We start from the raw sequence: 21,091 nt of genomic DNA, 5'->3' as shown, positions 1-21,091 counted from the left end.
TTAGATTCTATTTTACAATATGAAAACATTTAAAATAGGATTAAAATTGTTGAACCTCCATTTCAACGAGGAATTTTGCTATTCACAAAAATAGCACCTTGACAATAAGAGCTGCTCAACATTTACCACAAAAATCATCTTCACAAAGAATCATATTGCAATGTTGCTAATGTATTTCACCCAGTTTTAAGTTCATGTTAGAGTAGGGACTTATTTCAACACTACTAAAGAGGATGGAACAACCTAAATTGTAGATTAGCATGATTCAGATAAATCTTGTTGGTGTTAAAAATATATTTACCTATCAAAAATTGTATATAATAGATTGTTCAAAAATGTCTCTTCAAAGATGTGGCTAAAACTAGCAAGATGTGCTCCAAAATCTTGGCATAATGCTTCTGCTTCATCCCATGTTCTTCTCATCAGAACTTTTTCATTGTGAAATATCTGCAATAAAATAAACATTGTCATAAAGTTAGTTGATTTTAGAGAGCAGTTTTTTCAGAAACTCAAAGAAATAAGGTATTAGTCACAGTTTTTCCGAGCTGAAGCCACGTATATTCCAAGTATAGCTCTGATTCTTGTTACTACTTTCACTGACTTTTAAATGCAGTGAAGGATGGTAATAGGTAATTTTTGTTTGTTGAGTGAAAGAAATAATGCATTATCAAAATTTTTTTAGGAACAGCATATCCCTAAGCTGGTGTAGATTCAGAAAAACTCAAAGCAAGTTTGACATGTACCTTGTAGCAGCTGAGCAGATTAGGTTCTGACTCCCATCCAAAATAGCAAGAACTTGATTGTTTTTGAAAGGTAAGTTCAGGTTCTTCGTAAGAATTAACTTTTTGCCTGCACAATGACATTGCTTTGAAGTCCTTACAGCTTTTCACCTCCCAATAACCAACAGGGTGCTGCCCTCGCATAGCCACACATCCTCCAGAATGACCTAGACATGGGAGTAAGTGTTGAAAATCAGAATAAAACATCTGAATTTTGTGATTTTTTTTGGTCAAGTGGCTGTTTTATCGACCTGAGTTTCTGGATAAAACCTTAATGAACTTACAAAACTAGCAAATTCTTTGGTCAGCAGCCAGTTTATCAGCCTGTCTTGGCCAGCTTGAGCTTGTAAAATGAACCATGACAAACAGTTCCTCTCACACAGGAGAAGAAATGCAGTTAAAACCATTACTTTTGCAAAATGCAGTAGTAAAACCATAAATGTAAAGAGTCCAAATCAGAGAGCCATTATTGAAATGGAGTATCTTTATTATTATGTCTCTGTTTTCAGGTATTGCTTAGTGGTTTATGTTTCAAAGGTTGAACGATTTCATTTTTTCATTTTTTGTTTCCTTGGAATATTTTCCTTAGAATTACTATAAAGCATCAAGATCAAACTAATGTGGAAGAAGAAGAAACCTCCACACAATGCTGCTATTCACAGAAATGTATCTGGCAACCGCTGGCCTATTTTTCATATAAAATGCAAATTTCAAACTGTGAGTTTTACTGAATAAAATTCATTACTTTTCTAGGACCTGTTGCTGGGAATCTCAAGAAATCCTTGAAAAATTCATAAAGAAATGTATGGAAAACATCAAGTATTGTTTTTGATGTTTTAAAAAAATATGGTGTATACAACAAATGTATTATAGTTCCTAAAGGAATGTTTGAAAAACACCTCATGGGACAAGAAGAATTTCAGGGATTTGCTGTGTCTGTAAGGAGGGCCCAACTGTGGGCAACTTCAGGCACAAGTCTGTAGCATAAGCCACAATTTTTCTCCAGTATTTTTTTCAGCATTTGATTACACAAAAGAAACACTAGATTAATATTTCCCTTGCCTCACGTGGGAAGAGTGGTGTCCAGCATCTCACCACAACCCAGGATAACAGCACCTAGGTGGAAAGCTGGGAAGGAAGCTCCAGCTTCTCCACAACTGCCAACTCACCTAATTCAATCCATGGTAGGAAGTTATGGAGCCAACAGCAGAGTTAAGTCTGCTGCTCTCTTGGCCAGGTAGAGAGGAGAGGACTGGCACTCTTTAGTCCCTGCTAAGCCACTGGTGCCATGGGGAAGAGTGCACACTCCCCAGTTTCCAAGCCATTGCTTTTTTTACCAGCATGCTACTCACGTGGCTGGTACTTGTTCCAGTTCGTGTAGCTCACGGAGCGATTCTTTCCTGCTGCACTTAGCCAAACATATTCTCCTGTGTTGTTAAGGTCTTGCAATCCTATCCAAAAATAAGTTCTCTCAGATTTTACCATGCTGCGGATCATACTGTTGATAAAAGCTTGCTCAAACCTTAATAAAATAATGAAGATAAAGTTTTTAGAATAAAATAGGTAAAGCGGTATTTTAGTGAACAGCTCTCATGAAATTATTTAAATTAATCTGAGAAGACAAAAATATAATAGAGGTCCTTAATTTTTTCTACAGAATGTTGTGGGGAACTTGAGGCACAAATCTGTAGCACAAGCCACAATTTTTCCCTATTTTTTTCAGCACGTGAGCACATAAAAGAAACACTAGAATCAGATCTTATAACCTCAATGCTCAAATTATGAGACGTAAAGACAGAATGTATTAATGATATGCAAATAAAAACAAGAAACTCCTTGTATGAAGAAAAAAAGTTAGTGGGGTCTGAAAAAGCTCCAGAAGAAAGAAAAGAAAAATCTCCACACAGAAGTGTCCTGTTGAAACCAGCAAATACACAAACCAGCACTAAGAAACCAGATCTGAAGGACTCAAAGGACCAGCTGAACTGACTACAAGGAATCACATTTTTCCTCTTTAATTTCTTCACTGAAGTTATGTGAGAAATATACGCCTCTTTGCAAGTTATAATTGTTGTGTATAGTAATCCAATTGTCACTTAAATGCAATTAGTTCTGATATAACTGGTATAGGATTATACAAAAATGTTTCCGTTTATGAGCACATTTAATCAGCTGCCTATCAGTTTCCCGGTTTGATGAAGACTTACTCGACTTTTTGGTTTCACAACCTTTGAAAAGAATGCCTAAGTACCATAAGGGTGACATTAGTGTAAAATCTGAATGTATCTGTAAAACTGTGAGTGACTCAGAACTTGTACTTAATTTGCATTTCCTTTGCATGTTCTCTTTTTATGTCTACTCTCCTTCCTCTACAACTTACTATCTAATGAACATTTTAGGATCAGTAACTGAAAAGTTTTTGCAGTTTTCACTCCAGAACAACAAACCTCAGCAGTAATTTAACAAAACCACTAACTACCATGTTTTTGCTACTCCTTGCCACTGCTGCTAACTGGAACTGGGAACTAACATCATAATTAGTGATGGCTACATCCAGAAGGGAAAAAAATAGAAATAAAAAAGCAGAAAAAGACAGAAGACATGATTCCAGTGATGAGCAGCATGCCCTCAGCTCTCTGCCACATTTGAGCTGCCAATGCTCAGCTGCAAGAATTTGTCCTTTATTCTCCCTGAAAGGACCACTGTTGCACTGCAGCTCAGTGCTGTACGCCCTGTGCACAATCCTGAAACCACCTGGCAGGACAAATTCCCATTGATGTAAGTCCTTATGTAGGGTAGCCAGTGTTTTCCAAAAAAACTACCTACTATTCATCTGATTGCTGGTGTCTGCTTCTCCTAGTCTAAAGGGAGCAGACATTTCCTCCTTAAACTTTTAGGGTTTGGGCTTTTTTTGATAGTTTGGTTTTTTTTAATGATAAATATGCAGCAGTTAAAGTACCTATGTAATTTATCTATCAGTATGTCAAACTCGAATGGAAAGCCAACATAAAGGGTAAATAACAAAGAGAGCAGAGAGAACCCAAGCATCCAGACATCTGCAGAGGAGAAAGCTCTTGCTAAAGCTGGAATAGAGGTAAATAAGAACAAGGCATGGAAAAACAGCGACAAGCGCTTTCAAACATTCTCTCTCTTACCCTGAGAGTTTGCTGAGAACTCACATAAAATGAATACATTAATAGAAGGATTTATAAAACGTTAATTGATTTGGATTAAAATTCTGTATCTTTTCATTATAAAAAGTATGTTTTCATTTTTCAGTACACCTTCCGAGGACACCAATGAAGTTTCTTAAAGATGTTACAAACCCCTGCAGAAAGCATATTCTTTGAATTCCTGCATGCCCAGGTGTACACATTGCTGTAAGTGTTTATTAGCCTCACAGTTGCTTTTTACTAAATTTATTTTCAATTAAAAATTAAAGCAAAACACATCCTTGATTTTAGCCAGTGTTAGTAATTACGCTCACCTCACAAGCAAAAATTATTTCACTATGGTCATATCTTTTGCCATGCAACACTTTATAAAGTTAGAACAGCTCTTGTTAGAGGTATCTTCACACTGTCTAATAGGATTAACTACCTGTTTGTTACTGATACAAGTGCAGATGGGCAGAAATAACCACTGGAAGCATGTTCAAAACTTCGAGGGGTACTGTCGATTTTGTAACAATATCCACCATGTCTTTCCCATCCCTTAAAAGAAATGAACATTATTTTATAGATTATTAAGTATTGTGTAGTTGTTAAAAACTTGTTCCCCTTTTGTACCTTCTGTCTGCTGATCCCTGGCATCCCTATAGACCTTTTCTTTCCTACCATGGTTGAAGAGCAGTTACCCTCAATGTCACTCGAAATGTGGATATCAGATGAGCCAGAACACTGAGTCAGTGGTCAGCCTGCCTCATTTCATCTCATTATTAGCCTTTTATTTCACACTATTCCCCCCTGGGTGTCCAAAAGACACCACCTGGACTGGTGTAAGTTCTGCTGGTGTGAGTTCATGCAGCAATATCTGCCTGGTCTTATGATTAAATGTTTTAAATAAGCAAGAGAATAAGGAAATAATACACTCTATCGGTCTTTTGATTAGCTGAATGTAACTTTTTGCATGTTAGAAATAAAAGGATCAAAGCCAAGGGACTGTAAGGGGGTTCAGCAAATGTTTTTACAGGGTGTGAAACATCAAAAAGCAGAAATTTATTCTGAGTAGAAGTTTGCCAGAGCAGATTAAAATACTTAAGACCAGTGGCTCAATACCTTGAGACTCAATCCTGTGGTGCACAGGACTGAGAAGAAGTTGAAGTGCTGTGAAACTGCTGACTACAGCTTGTCAAGAAAACCTTGATGCTCTGCACATTTTTCACCCAGTCAGGACTGTGACAAACCTTTCTTACACTAATGACACACAAAATTCTTGAGTGATGGAATACATTGGTCCAAATGAAATAAACGCATTCACCCTAAACTTTTGGAAATGTTAAGCTGGAATCAAGTAATAATGTCCATAATATTATGACAAGAACTCTGGTTCTGGACACTCTACATCTGGGGAAATCCAAACATTTCAGCTTCAACCTTCTTATAATTCTACTGAACTGGCTGCATTTCTTCATTTCTCAAGAAACAGGACAGGAAATTTAAAAAGGGAAAACAATGAGCTAAATAGTAAAGCAGGTTAGAGAAGAGAGATGTTTTCCTCCACAGTTTTGAATATAACAGAAATTCAACAAGTTTCCACACTGTGAAAAGGAACTGAATGCAAATAAAGCCATACTTTAACTCACTTCCTTTTACTACCAGAATGCAGAGCCTAAATGCCTGAAAATATGATGCAATGTCCCAGTTAGACAGCTGTGCTCCTCCTCGTTTGTGTTTGAAAGCAAACGGAATGCTAGTGTACGAGTGGAAGAGTTCACCCTCCATGTCAATGAAACGGATTGTTTTTCACCCTGACATTCCATTTCAATGTATGAAAACCATGTGTGGGGATGAGGCATCATATAACAGCCATTATTTACACAGATGGTGGACAAAAGGGCTTCACTTTTGATCTAGAAAGAAATAGGAACTTGGGTCACAACCACTGATGAAACAACAAGCCATGAAAGGCATCTTGTGAAGGCTTTTAATCTTACATTAAAATTTAGTTTACACATTTTTAAACCAAAAAATGAGATTTTTCCAAGCAAAACATGCATGTCTTTAATATGACAACCTAAAATTATTTCTCTATTTGCATCCATATGTTCTGTAGCTGTATTTAGAGGCTACCTGTAAGATTCTATGTCATAAGTATAGTTCTAAAACAACCACAAACCAACTTACCTCTGGACAACTCGATTCCAGTTCAGGTGAGACACTATTAAATTCACCTGCTTTTTTGCAAATATAGAAAAATTTGTCTTCGCATTTTTTAATCCTCCAATGTCCCTCCTAAGGAATACAAAGGAATATATTCTGTATATACCCATATTCTCATGCATATCTATACAAACATTAGATTACATTCTCTCTTTCTCTTTTAACTCTTCACTAAAAAATAAGTAATTTTTCTCACTCCATTTACTTATCCATTTATTTCTACCAATACTATCAGCAGGACATCTCCAATCAATCATACAAACAGGTTTGTCTCGGAATCAGTGTTCAGGATGTAAAGCATCTTAATTAACTAACACTATGGCCATGCCAGAGCACTTTTCTTTCTAGCTATCACAGTTCTTTGTATTTGAGCAGCCCTTACTCAAGATATTACAAAGTCTGTCTCATATAATTTTCACACATCTGTATATACTGGACATGTATCAAAAACAATGCTTGAAAAATTTTATCTTGAACCTCCTTTTCCGTTGTATTTTACATTTCGTTTGTTTACAGTTGCAAGCTGAGTAAAATACAACTTTGGAATCTAAAACCCCCAATTGTTCCAAAGTCCTATTTTCTGCTTCCAATAGGAACACACATTTTCCAGTCATTGTAATTGTCTTGGCTTTCCCCAAGTTAAAAATTGCAACCTGGACCCACTACTGTAGAGACAGCAGAAACTCTTCTTGATACGGTTTTCACGCTCAGAACATACTTAGCAAAAAAATTTTTTTAATTATGGTGCTACTTATGCAAGTCATGTATTAGTGAATTTAAATACTGTTAATTGCAAAATAAACTCATGACCACACTACAAAAGAATTGACAGTGCCATGAATACCAACAAGACAGGACAGTGTTGCTTTAACATTATTCCCTGTTTTACAACCCCTGACTGATTTGGTGTCAATCTTCCTGCTGTCAACTTCTATACTTTTATGTAGACCTAGACTACTATGATTTTGAAAGATGCTCCATAAAATTTATAGATATTTACACCAAGATAATAGAGGCACAGCTGACAGTTTTTCAAAACATGAATTTGAAACTTTCAAGGCCAGAACCTATGCATCATAAATTACGATACACATAATTACCTACTTGGATTTTAAATTACTTTATCAAAATACCCACTCATATTTGTTCTCTTCCATTTGGCAGGCTTTATATATGTAGCATTTTTTATTGAACATAAGCTCAAAAACTGTGATTAATTTTCTGTGCATCAGCACAGCAAAATGCATTGGTTTCTAAAGGCTGCACTGCATTTATCATAACATCACTACATTGGGAATCAAAAAACAAAGTCATACTCCAGGTCATGGTTTAAAAAAGTACGCACAGCAAGAAACAAAATTATTATGAGCTAAAAAAAAAAGTGCCTAATTCTTTTAAAAAGAAAACTTACATGTCCTTGTGCTGAAACACAGAGTTGTCCTGTTCTTTGAAAGGTGTTAGGTTCTTGTCTGTGCCAGTTAGAGAATTTTACTGGGGTGCTATCTGACCACTCAAAAACAACAGGGGCGTTGTTACTGTATAATCCAATCCATGTCTCTGTTACATTTTCTGTAAAAGAGTAAGTGAGTTCAGATTTTAATGGTGAAGTGACAAAGCCTGTTTTTTCTTTAACATCAACACCACCATTAAAAATTATTCATGGGATTTTTATAGGAATGTCCTTTCAGGAAAAAAAAAAGTTGTATAAACTTTAGGAAACCTTATTGATGAGACTATGTTCTACTACTCTTGAAAACCAAATAATTTCAAAAATAGATCAACATACATGATAATAGGCTTTACAACCCTGAAAAATGCAAATTAAGAGCATATGCACTTTCTTGAAGTGCATGGGGTAGAAAAATTGACATGGAAGTGAAATATTTCTTCATATAATTTTCCGTGGCACACTCAGCTTTAGGTTTCTCTGAGAGTTTATAGGGTCCAGTGACAGCACAGTTGTAACCAGTGTCTGACAAACATAGGAGAAACAAGGCTTGCAGTTTGATGTAAAGTCGTATTTGACCAGAGAAAAAGCAGAAAAAGCACTCAGGCTCTCAGGCATGTAAGCCCTTCTCCTGAAGAGAAGCCTGAAGCAGGCTGGAGAGAAGCAGCAGACTGAAGCTGAATACAAGTTGAGAACAATTACATCTATCCATTACAGCATCCCTGCAAATAATGGTATTTGGTATCTATGGAGGGTCTTAATAGAAGTGAGGAAGATGACATGGAGGTTAATCTCCTAATCTCTACATGTCACTGTGCCCCAGATCTGGGAGACAAACTCTCAACCAAACTGTGCAGCTCTGCCAGTACACTGGTAGAAAATGGTGGCAGGCAGAAAATACTAACTTTTCTTTGCTGCTGTTATGACAACAAAAGTATTGGCATTGCTGCATCAAAGAGCTTTTGTTCACTAATTTCCTTGTGTAATTATGCTACCTCTTAGGACAATGTGAACCAGCAGAACTGCTTTGATACGCCCTGCTGACATCAAAGTGAACTCTGCCCTCATAGTAACAGCAGCAATTTTGCAGTGTGGAAGAGGCCAGCTTGAAAGCAAAAGATACACTGAATTGGTTTTGCTTCCAAGCACAACTCTAGTATAAGGTTGATCACTGAATATTTTGCAACAATTTGCAAGGAACCAGGCAAGAACAGGAAAGGACAAAAGCTAGCATGTTTACTATGGCCTCACTGTGTCTGCTTCGTGGACTCGTATCTTTATTTAAAGAATGGTTACTGGAAAAGGTGACTCTATACATTTTTAAGACTCCTAGAATGGGCATGCAACATGATTTCATTTTTTGCAAACATAATTTGGGTGTGCCATGTAATACAGTGCTTAGATGGCTAACAATGTCAAAGAGCTGCACAGAAGAGCACCACAGAACACTTCAAGAAACACCGCACACCTGAACTCCCCAAACTCACCACTTTCAAGCAAGTTAAGCAGCAGCTCTTCATCTGCCATGGAGGATATACTAATGAGCCTGCTATTTTCACTTTGGCATGAGAGTGAAGCATCATTCCAGCTCTTCTCCTCTTTATGGAGTCTGTAGCAGTTGCGATTGTGTGGGTACCAACCAGCGTCACAACGAGTGGCATAATACTTCCATGTATCTTTTAAATGAGCACACCAAGTTCATATACATTAGATAGAATTGCCAAGCTTATATGTTCATAACACATTCAGAGATTTTTTTTTTTTTTAAATCTTCAAATGTTGAAAACAGAGTTGTCCAAGATGACTTAAGGAGGCCAGAACTCCTGCTCTATGGATCATCACCTACCAAGCAAACTGAAATTTCTTCCACTTTATTTGATGATTGAACTGTTTGGGCTGCTGGACTAGTGCAAATACTAATTCAGTTTAAAACACAGTTTATCTCCCTTATTACCTCTGAACCTGATTCAAAGACAGATAAAGCTTTTTCAGATGCATTACCTATAGAAAGTTTGGATAAGTCTTTCCTTATTACCTGAAACAGGCTGCTAAACTTTCTTTAAGTTACTAGGAAGGAGCTGAACCTATATATTTCTTACAAAACCAAAAATTTGGGTTAGAATAAACTCAATTCTGTGTTTAACTTTCTCACAGAACAAGAGCCTGACTCATTCTATGTATTATGTATCCTATACTCATTGTATAAACACTTGAAGTATATGTACAATGCTTTTTTAGTATGTCAAAAGTACAGCACATCATAAAAAACCTGAAAATTTTGTGCTGCATTTATACAGCTTTCTTCTCTGTGTGCCACTGGTTAATTCCATTCACACTGAAAACCTATTTTGCAACTCATAAGTGGGGCTTTTATTGTAATATGAAGGAGAATGAGCATTCTGATGGTGTAAGGAATCAAGTAAATGCTATTTGTATTAAAATTACCTGTTTGTTCTAAGACTCTCAGTGTGTTTCCAATGACTGAATTTAAACAGAAGAAAGTATTATTACATCAGTTAAAGTAAATAGTATTCAATTTAAACTAGCAAACCCACACATTTAGTGCAGCTGTGATCCTGTTTTGCTGCCTTTATAGTCAGGTGGCTTCTCTTGCTCTCCTTGCACACTCACAAACAGGATACAGTAAACACTGAGAGACTTACCCAGCCTGTCATGCTCTGTCTTATTTAAATATTTCTTGCATACAAAAGGCAATCCAGATTCACATAGATAACTGTTCCAGCCATACTTCAATCTTGGATTAATCACTGCACAATGATTTTCTTTAAAACGTTTATCAGAGACATCTGCAAACACATTTTTGAGAAGCACAAAATTACAAAAAATCAGTTCATAGTTTTAAAATGGTGTCATGAGGTTCTCTGCATCTTCCTGAATTAATGGATAAACATCCCTGCACACCCAAACTTCTAGTAATATTACACCAGTACTATGGACAGTTGAACACTGACGATGAATTACATGCCTGCTTGGCTGCTGCTCTCAGATGAGAGGCTGAAACAAGCTTGAATGTCTTCAACTGCTGGTGGACAGACTTCAAAATGTAGCAAACCAAGTCATAAAGTTCATGTTAATGTGCTAATGTTAATTAAGCTTGCTAACATAAACAAATTGAAACTCCTTTCCTCCATGAAAGTAGGTACAGTTTTTAAATATTCAACTGGAACCCTTAAAAACATCTTTAAAAGTAAATGACAAAAGGACTAGACCATTAATGCTTTGAACAGATCGATCTCACTTGATGTTACACCCCTAGAAGGGTTTTCAGTTCATGAATATGGATAAGTATTTCTACCAAAAAAAAGTGCACTCATTCACTTAATTCCACTTTCAAACGTAGCTGTAGGGACAGCAGTGTTGTATCAAGCTGTAGTTATAGAGAGCATCTCATTATGCTGCTATAACATATCCAAGAGGAACATCAAGTACTTGCTCTCCAGTTCACAAACATTAGAGGTGCTCCATCGGACCACTGCCAGCCAGCGTCTTCATCCAGGCGGTTCAGGCCTGTCCACAGCATCATGTCTGTGGTATTTAACTGCCCTGAAACAGAAAAAATAAACAAAGTAATACTGCATGCTTTCCCCAAGCTTTAAAATATCTACAGGCATAGACCTGCTGTCCTGACTTCTTACAACTGGAATAAAACAAAACTTCAAAGCAGTCTCCAGAAAGTTTAGGCTGGTTGGCTTTTTTTTCTGTCCTTAGAAAAAGTCTGTTACTTTGTTAATCAACACAGAGATGAAAAGAAATAGACTGAGAAACCTGAAATCCTTCAAAAGCCACTCATCCTGCAAACCTTTCCTGCAGAAGTTGTTGCTGACCTTAGAAGTTCAATCTAGAACAAGGAGCTACATAAATACTAGCCTGTTTACATAAACGCTAGCCTATTTCAGCTTTCCATAAACCAAACTACTTTCAGAAGCCTTTACAGCCCTGCAGGCATATCAAAAAGCTAATGAAATTATTTATAAAACTTCCATTTGGCTTATATCATTCAACTGAAAACCAGCAATAGTGGGAAGCAATGGATGAGAAACCTGAGGCAACCTTTGCATCAGAGCTCCACCACCCATTCCTCCACTTGATCTTCTCCATGCACATTAAAATACCCATGAAAGAGCTCTCAGAAGGCTCTGCACAATTGGCCTGAGACATTTGCTCCAAGAGGAAAAGCAAACTGCTTATCAGAGGAGAAGTAACATCCATTTATAAAAACAGAGCTGGCACTTTCCCCATACAAGATGTTCACGTCAAGCCTGCAGAAATGTTCTGTCATTCACATTTGGTGAAGTCCGGCTTACAAAGAAAACTTAGCAAGAGAAAGGGACACCAAGGTACATTGCAGAGAAGGTAAACACATGTATAATCCTCCAAAGGAAACAAACACACTCCCTAACCACAGCTGCAGGATGAATGGGAATCTCTGTGGGGAGGGAGAATTGAGCAAATTACACCCTCACGTAACAAACAACATACCATCGCTTCTGCACTTCAGTTTATTAAGGTGGGAACTTACCTTCGTCCTTGCTCTTTCAAGTAGCTCTACTGAGGTGTGTTACATGGCAAAGCCCCACAAGCAGCAATGGGAGAGACATCACACAGAGTATTAGGCTCCAAAGCGTACCCCTTTGCACAGGTAAGGAAGAAATCTAACTACAGGTTTCCTATGAGGTCCCCAGAGAAATGTCTACTCACTGCTTAAGTTACTTATGTAGTTCTGCTCTTCAGGGTCGGTGATACTGAGCAGGTCCCCTCCTTGCAGCTGACAAGCAGCCCGAGCCTCACTCCAGCTCAGCACAGACGCAAGGTTGAACTGGTAGCAGATGTGTGTGTCGGGGTTCTTCTCCCAGAAAATGTCACAGCCACTCTCTACTCAAAAACAGACTCGTCACCAACTGCCCAAGACTCCAAAACCAATCAGAAACATAAAACCTTGAACAATTAAATAAATTAATGACAGCAGTATCCCAATGGAAGCACGATTATGATCACCTTTCCTGCTCCTTTGTTAAAGCACATAGGGAAATAGGGCACTAATGAAATAAAATGTTGCTCCAAATTTCATATGGTTGATAAAATACTCGGAAGCTGATCTGCAGCTGGTAATGATTTTCACAGCTCTCATGAAGCTGACACAGCTACATTTTAATTTATTCTGACTAATCATTTGTTTCTAAAGCTGAATGTTGAAATATTCAAACTGTGAACACCTCACCCAACTCGTGAAGCAACAGTCACTGGATCTCCTTGGACTTTGTACTCAAGAGAATAAGCTTCCTATAATTAAAAGGATAAGCAAGGCTGCAAATACTATCTATTTTAACAGCTGCCCAGAAATACCCACTACAAAGACACATTTACAGCTGTTTTTAAGATGCTTTGGAACAGAGATCTGAAATGTAGCTTGATCAAGAAAGGCATTTCCAAACCACTTCTACTGATAGGAGATACTATTTTGCTTATTTACGCAAGAACCTGGAATATTCACAAAGATTATACATCCAAAATCTTTTCAACAGGAAGTACTTTTTAAAATACTACTTTTTAGGCCCAAGACATATTCAAGCAGTGCACAGAAGAAAAGGAATGTGCAAGATACAATGCAGTCAAAAGCAGACCATGACTTTGCAAGAGCAGCCCTTAGGTTATGTGTTCCACAAAAGCTGCCTGTATGTCACTAGGACAGAGGGGGTTGGCTGCAGGGTAAGCTCAATGGGCTGCACAGAATAAGGTCCTTCTGCTACCCCCTGTAGTTTTGCTGTTGTAATAAGGACTTAAGTCTCCAAAGGTCGAACAGGATAAATTACAATAAATTTGCTAAAGTCTTCCTTTGTGTTTTTTAAAGAGACGCTCCTCTCTAACAGAAGGGAAGTAATCCAAAACCAGACTGCGGCCTAGTATTACTAACGAAGAACAAACTCATGGAGGAGGGAGAGCGAAGACAAGTAACATCTTACCAGCATTTGGGCAAAACCCCCATTTTTCATCTTGCTCATAGTGAGTTGTTGTGGCACACCAGTCAGATTCCCTTCCATCTCTAGTACACTCATAATACCATTTGTTGTTATATTTAAATGGAAAAACGCATTGGAAACCAAAAGAATTTCCCAGCAAGGTGTATGTTTCTGCAAAAAATAAAATGCAGAGATTAAAAGAATGCAGACCACAAAAATTTTTCCCCCCCCCGTCATTATTACTGTTTTTAATAGCAGTGATAAAAATAAAATGTCTACAGTTCATTCTGAATTTTAATTTATAATTGATAACACAGCATTACAAGCATGAGCAGCATAATTTCAGTAAACAGAATCTGGAAATTATAATTTATTAAATTTGTCACGAGGCACAATCTTGTAACTTACTCCATTGACCAAAAAAATCCCAAACAAAACCACAACCCCCAAAATCTGATCAATTAACACAAAGTCTGCATTTACATGTCAGAACAACTACATAAAACAACAGTTAGTTAAATCAGTACACACTCAGATGCAAACTCTACTTATTTATTAGTCTATGACAGATGACTAATTTAACATTATTTCCCCTGCTTCTCCCACTCTTTATAAAGTGGATTTCTAATGTGTTTTCCATTCTCTTTGTCATTCTTTGGGAAAGGAAATGTACAAGACAAAGGAATATTAAATACACTTTCAAAACCAAGTTTTTGTCCCATGGAGAATAATAACATAGCTGAAGAATTGATGCTACATACATCTGTTGCCACAATCAATGCCTTACAAAATGTTTTCCTATTGTACTTTGAGGACCAAAATATTGAGAGAATCCAGTGCAACTGAAAGTTGTAAAAGCTTTACCTCAGTGAGTGTCCCCTAAACCTCAGAGCTTCTAAAAAAGGTCAAAGAACCACAGTCACTCTTTGAATGAAATTGTTTATCAAAGATTGCACGTTGATAGCTTTGAGATCAAAGTCCTTCAACTACAGAATCAATACATACTGCCAGGTTCCTAGAGGTTTCCATAGTTAATGACTGGCTGTGCACATAAAAAAGAGCAGTTTACACATGGTAAATCCCCGTCTGAGGTGAATGAACAGACAACACAAGGAACAAGTCAAAAAATAAATCAGGATTGCTTCTCTGTCTGCCTGCTACTGTGCTGCCAGCTATGGAGGTACAAGGGATTATCTCAGTCCTGGCAAGAAACCAAATTCAATTGCTACAGACCTCTTACCACAGTTGTGTGTGTGTATATATATATATATATATATATATATATATATGTTTTCTTTTTTCTTTGAAGGTAGCTATCCCCCACCCCCTTTGCTTGGTGGCTTGCGTTTGCCTGTGCATGAGCTGTGGTAGAAGTGGAAAATAGAACCTGGAAGTGAAAGAGATTCTGCCAACGCAATTAAATACTTTGGTCCTGAAACTAGGCTGCAAGTGCCTGTCTAAGGCTGATCCTCTTCTCACATCTGAGATCTTGCAGCAATAGGGCTAAACCAGGTCTACTTTCATCTCACTGTATGTACACAGCAAATGGGTACGAATTTTTATGGATTTTAATATTTTCTGCCTCGTCTTAAGCATAAATTCCACTAGGTTTTAAAAAAGAGGTTGGGCACTGTAGTGCTTTCCCAGTTATCAAAGGTCCCAAAAGAAGGGGTTTGGTGAGACCAGAGGCTGAGCACAGCTGCACCTACAGGGGAAACCACAAAGACCAGATCCAGAACTCAAACACCCAGTTCAAGTGGGGAAAATCAACAGCTTCAGTCTGAGACACTGTGCAAACATCAGGTCTCTCCCTCTACAGAAATGCTGAGGAAGGGGTAAAGGTACAGGCTGTCTGTTGCTTTTTGAAGTTGACGGGTTTATCTTAGTCCGTCCACCTGGAAAACTGTTCAGGTCTGCAGACCTGAATCTTGATGTACATTTCTACACCTTCACTAGCTCTATAGCAGGATTTATCATAATTCTGATCTCTGTTTCATGTTTCTGTTTGGCATGTTCAGAGTCCAGGTGCTGAACGTTGCAGACATTAGTCCATGCACACTGCAATTACAGACTGATTTTCAGTGACAGGAACTCCAAATCCCCTCTTATCTGTCTTTGGGTTTATCTGTTGCAGGATAATAACAGCAAATCCTTAGTAACCCTTTTAATTTTGCAGGTGATTTGAAGTGAGCATTTCCTGGTTTGCAAATATACTGGTGGTTTTGGGGGTCAATTTAACAAAAGAGCATCACTTATGTGATATGCTCATCTCAACCACTGCACATAAAAAACCTCCACAAACTTTGAGTCCCAAACCGCAATAGAGACTGGAAGGGATCATAAGCACCTGACCTCCCCCTTCAAAAGAACTTCTGAAACATTTCCCACCTACACTTCTATGACAAAATTTTATTCTTACCTTGAAATGGGTGTTCACAAAGGTCTTCATCATAGGACATATACTGTTTCCATTGACAAGTGGATTTTTTTTTGGCCACAATATCTTTGTTGTTTTCAACTGCTAATTTGTACTCTGATACACCAACTAAGGCTTTTCCATCACAGCTCCACCATAATGAGTATTGACTTGAATCACATTCCAGCATTGTTAGTGGCTGTTCTGGTTTGCTGATGTTCAGTCCGAGACAGGTACTGCTGCCTATGTTGAAAAGACGATGGTTGGATACCCATTTCCATAACATCTTTTCTGAGAGCTGACTGCAGTCTTCCAGAACAAGGCTAGCTCGGTCCACTTTAATGCATAAGCTGGAATTTTCACTCTGGATAATAAATATCCCTTTATCTGTAGGGGGGGAAAAAACCCAACAAACTTTCAGTCTGTAAAATACTGAAATTGATTAAATAGTACCAAAACCCAAATGTTTTAATTGCAGCTATTTAGAAAGAGAAATGAAAATATCCTTCAGAATAACTGACACTCCAAAAAACTACAGAGTACTGGTCTAAATTTACTGCCAGATGATTTTTTTAACACGTGGACTAGTTGCAAGCTCACAAAAATAAATCCAGGTAATATTTCTCAAGTTGGATAGCCAAAAAAATCCTCAAACAAAAACAAGAGGTGCCAAAAACCATCAGACTGTTTAAAGAAAAAAGCTCCTGGTCACCAAGAGGGAATAAAGGTCACAGTAACGGAGTAAAGGTTTAAGTATTACAAGAAGTCATGCTGTATATTGCAAAATAATTCCCAATGTAGATTGGAGAGTGCAATTAAAGTAAAAGCTAAAAATTTTAAGACTGACATTGCCATATTCATTCTTCACTCTGCCACTACAGAGACAGAAAGAAAATAAGTTGCATTGTCAATAGGACACAGAAATAGTAGAATTTAGTTATACCATGAGAACTGGTGGCCAAGGGTTAAAGTATGCCTTTCCTATCAGATACATATTTTTCAACCATGTGTGACTGCCCTCCACAAGAGCAGATGTGGAGCTAGCCTGACATCCCAGATTTCTTGGAATCATATAGAAATTCACTGAAATATGTGACATCATGTTGTAAGTATGTGAAAAAAGTCAGCTGTTTAATGTCTTGGGAGCAAAAGTTTAACAGAGCATATAGACTGAAAAAGAAGAGGGCAGCTGAGGAACTGGAAATCAGCAAAATGTAAGCCTGTAACAGCACAGCTACTTGATTCACTCTGAAATCCAATGGTAAATAACCCAGGGACTTCTGCTTACATTATATGTGAGATATTTATTTTATGCTTCAAGAAATTATGTGTTGAGAACCTGAGCAGCACTTGCATTTTGCCTTCAAATTTTACAATGAGAATTTCTGCCATGCATACTTTCAAATTTCTGTAATTCACTACACCTAGCATACTGAAGCACTAACTATGATAATAAAAAATCCCTCTCAAATTGACATAGCCCACAAATAAGTATGAGATGCAGAGGTCCACCCAGATGTTGTGTCTGAGTTTAGTGCATAGAGCTTAGGTGTGGCCCTAAAAAGGGAAGATGCTTCAAGCAGCACTGTGACAGTGCTGTGTAACAGGCACACAGGAGATCAGCTCAACAATGTAATATGCACACAACAAACAGAACAGAGAGGATATAGATTGTGGAGAGGGTTTTGGTTACAGATTCTGCATAGAGCACATTATGACTTACAGAGAGGTGGCACTGCAGATTGTGGCACTGGTAGCAGTGGCTGTTTCCCCCATGGCTATAAAGATTGGCAGTCTGTGATAGAGCAGGAGCAAGCCCTTCTGACTGGCACCAGGTGAAAATACAGCCTGATACATGAAATTGCATCTTTCAAGCACTTGGCAGCCGCCCTACATTGAGTCCTTAACCAGTTAGGGGTGAGCAAGTTTCCTTTGATCCATGGTACCTCTACAGCTCTCAGTGTTTGAGCTCACTGAAAACCCATCAGACACTGTGAGAGATACCCAGATTGGCCCTTTGCTTTTGAGTTTTCAGTGAAGTTTTGCAGTTTGTACTGGTTTCATCCTTCTTAGCCAACCCAATCCTCCATGGGCAACACAGGTGTCTCTATCTACATGGCCAGAGAGTTTCTGCCTCTCATGCTAAGGGTATGTCTTTTCCACAGCAGTCTTATCTTCGCTGACCAAAAAACACAGTTAATTTTCTAGATACAGGATACTGGGATTCACACTTGGATTGAGAGTTTGACAAAGTTTATCGACATCTGCAGCATGCAGCATCTCCCATACAGCACCTTCCTGGGGTGGGGGGGCAAGACCACAACCCAAAGGTGAAGGATTCTCAACCTTTGAAAGCCTTTATCTGTAAGGCTCTTAAGAGTTGCAACGACTGCTGAGAAAAGATAAGGTTCTTTCCCAGCCTACACAAATAACCCATCTGGATGATCTCTGTGAATAACGTTCCTTTTTCATTCTGGGGCAACTTGTGCCAAGAACAACCAGACCATAATTCTTGAGCCCCCTTCCAAAAGTGGTTTCCATTCCCCACATACAAAATGCAATTGGCAAGAGAGCTGTGCTGGCCTGAGGACTGCCAGGAAACAGCCAGCTCACCGCAGAAGTAAGAAATGAGAGATGGCAGGCTCAGTGACAGCTCCATGAGCTCCAGCTCAGCTCTGTCTTCAAGTGGGGCAATGAGACAACTGGAGAAACATCAAGCCTGGGAATTCCTCCACGCTCACCTCCTTTCAGCTTGCAAAGCTACACCATCCATTTGCTCACATAGATGGGTTTTGTTACAAAGCTCCTGGTGTCAGGGAGAGGTCTGTGCCCAAACTCCTGCAGATGAAGAGCTGCAATGGAGCTCTGTGAACTTGCAGGCCTCAGAGGACCCAAAGAAGAAAGGAGATAATCTATGCTTTAGAAACTGAATGGGTGAAGGAAAGCCTTTGGAATAGATCTGCTTCTCCTACATCCAGGACCCTCCACACAAGGACAAGGTGACAAGAAACATACTCCCAGAAGCGAAGCCTGGAGCTGATGTGCAGCCCCAGATGAAGAGCTGATTGCTGAGCAGTACCTCCAGGTTCCTGTTTACTTGGGCTCAACACAGCTAATCGGGAATAAACGGCTGTAACAAAACTAGGCGAGCACGATAGCTTCATTTCCTTCCTCCTTACCTCCCATTTCCTTCCCTCCAAAAAAGCAGCGAGAATTGCTTATGTGATAATAAAGTAACTGGGATTTACTGGAAATGAGTAAAAAAAACATCCCTATGCCCTCCGGGTGCACGGAGGACCGCAATGGGCAGTGGAATAAGAAGCAGTGAGGACGCACAGGGCGCGAAGCAAATCCAGCCGAGCAGGTCCCCAGGGGCTCCGCGCCCGCCCCCGCCCCTCGTCCCGGAGCGCTCGGAGCCGCCGGGGCTCGGAACGCCCGGGGCGAAGGGCTCTGCCCAGTCCCCGGGCCCCCCGCGCCGCTCCCCACCCCCGGGCCACGCCGAGGCGTCACTCACTCCGCAGGGAAGGCACCGCGTCCCGGCCGAGGGCGGCGGCGCCGCGGCCCAGCAGCAGCAGGAGGCAGCCGGCCAGGAGCCGCAGCCGCACCGCCGGCATCGCCCCGGCGCTGCGCCCGCCCGCTGCCGCTCTGCTCCGCTCCGCCGCGGGACCGGACCCGCCGGCCCTGCCCTGGGGAGGGCAGAGCGGCGATCCCACCCCGGCGGCGAAGGAGGGGCGGCCCCGGGGGGCGGCCCGCGGGCTCCCCCCGTGGGGCTGCGGGAGGGGGCGGGGGAGGTCGCCCCGGAGCCGCCGTGGAGCTCTCCGCGTTCCCCGAGTCGGAGACCGCTCGGCCGGACCGGCATGGGAAATGCCGCTCATGCAGCTCGGGCCGTCTGCCCAGGTCAGAGCTGTGGACTCAAGCGGACAAACCGCTCTGTAATAACCTTATTTTCCATTTGAAAATAACTACTTGCCTGTACCCCAAGTACTTTTATCTTAAAAAGAACCAGAAAACACATAGAGACATTGGCGGTGAGAGGTCACCGTCAGCACAGTCCGTGTTCCCAGGTTCGCTGTTTGTACCTGAGCATCCCCACTGTCCCAGCCCCACTCGGAGACTAGTTTTTTTAGCTGGGTGAGCTTTGACCTCGAAGTCATTTTATGTTTTGGCATGGGTAAAAATAATTGTCATCTTCCATTTTGTTCGTCTCTGTGTTCAGTCGAATATTTGCAGGAGCTGCCCCCCTTGCGCTGAGTTTCAGTCTTGGGGAAAGTCAAAAGCAGAACCTCTTGGTTAAAAATAGAGTAACTTTACAGGAATCCATGGGACAGTTTGTTTTCAATCTGCAAAAGCAGTTTCTGCTCTGTCCTTTATGCATAGCAGACAAGTAAGTATATAAACGTACATAAGTGTAAAGAAAACCAAATGCAGTGTTGGAGCATAACTGAACTGAGACTGTTCCCCCATGTCTACCTCAATCATAATACAAGGATGGAAAACAGAAGCCTCTGGGCTTGGGGAAATCTCTGATAGTTTGGTAGAAGAAAGACTTGAGAAGCAAGAGAAGCCAAATACTTAGAACTAGATAAGTGGAGGTGTTTCTCCCCATTTAACAAATGACAAAAATGTCTTGACAGAACAAACAGCAGGAAATACTGCTGCAGAAGCTGGTCCAGGAGTAACCTGGCTTTGCAAGACAGAAGGATTGTAACTCTCATGGAGCTGTGATGTACCTCTTCTCAGGAAAGCTGCAGCCTTCTGAAATTTTCAGATTCTGAGAGAGAAGCTTGTTAATGAGCCATTTATGAAAATCTGGCCATTCTGAACAGTCTACATTTCCTCAGGAGTGTTTGGCCACTGCTCTGAGTACTGAGCTCCAGAAAAATGCTTTCTTGCTCCAGAACCTGCTGCTGGGTCACACTGAGAAATTGTGCTCTGTTCATGATACAACATTTAAAAATAATGGTGCCAGAGAACAAAAATGAGGCTGCTGTGGGAAGGAGCTCCACTTCAGGTGGATTTTTTTTTGCTGATTTCAGCAAGATCAAAGTAATCACATTCTGGTTATGTATTCCTAATAATTAACTTATCAA

General features: G+C 39.8%; 1 protein-coding gene across 1 annotated transcript in view; it reads right to left on the bottom strand.

Moving 5' to 3' along the window:
• PLA2R1 (phospholipase A2 receptor 1) overlaps positions 1-19,632 on the bottom strand; it is a 39,091-nt gene extending 19,459 nt beyond the window's left edge. The window contains exons 1-13 of the mRNA XM_048309593.1: positions 19,516-19,632; positions 16,005-16,388; positions 13,589-13,756; positions 12,327-12,500; positions 11,058-11,171; positions 10,271-10,414; positions 9,095-9,283; positions 7,572-7,729; positions 6,125-6,232; positions 4,380-4,492; positions 2,132-2,301; positions 744-946; positions 302-447 (exon numbers count right to left, since the gene is read on the bottom strand). Coding sequence (XP_048165550.1) covers positions 302-447; positions 744-946; positions 2,132-2,301; positions 4,380-4,492; positions 6,125-6,232; positions 7,572-7,729; positions 9,095-9,283; positions 10,271-10,414; positions 11,058-11,171; positions 12,327-12,500; positions 13,589-13,756; positions 16,005-16,388; positions 19,516-19,615 — 2,171 coding nt within the window. The 5' untranslated portion in view covers positions 19,616-19,632. The remainder of the gene's footprint in view (positions 1-301; positions 448-743; positions 947-2,131; positions 2,302-4,379; positions 4,493-6,124; positions 6,233-7,571; positions 7,730-9,094; positions 9,284-10,270; positions 10,415-11,057; positions 11,172-12,326; positions 12,501-13,588; positions 13,757-16,004; positions 16,389-19,515) is intronic.
• Positions 19,633-21,091: the final 1,459 nt, after the last annotated feature.

The sequence above is a fragment of the Corvus hawaiiensis genome, chromosome 7, assembly GCF_020740725.1.
Source record: "Corvus hawaiiensis isolate bCorHaw1 chromosome 7, bCorHaw1.pri.cur, whole genome shotgun sequence".
Taxonomy (NCBI): Eukaryota; Metazoa; Chordata; class Aves; order Passeriformes; family Corvidae; genus Corvus; species Corvus hawaiiensis.
The sequence above is the reverse complement of the archived record's forward strand: the minus strand, read 5'-3'. Positions and strand labels throughout refer to the sequence as shown.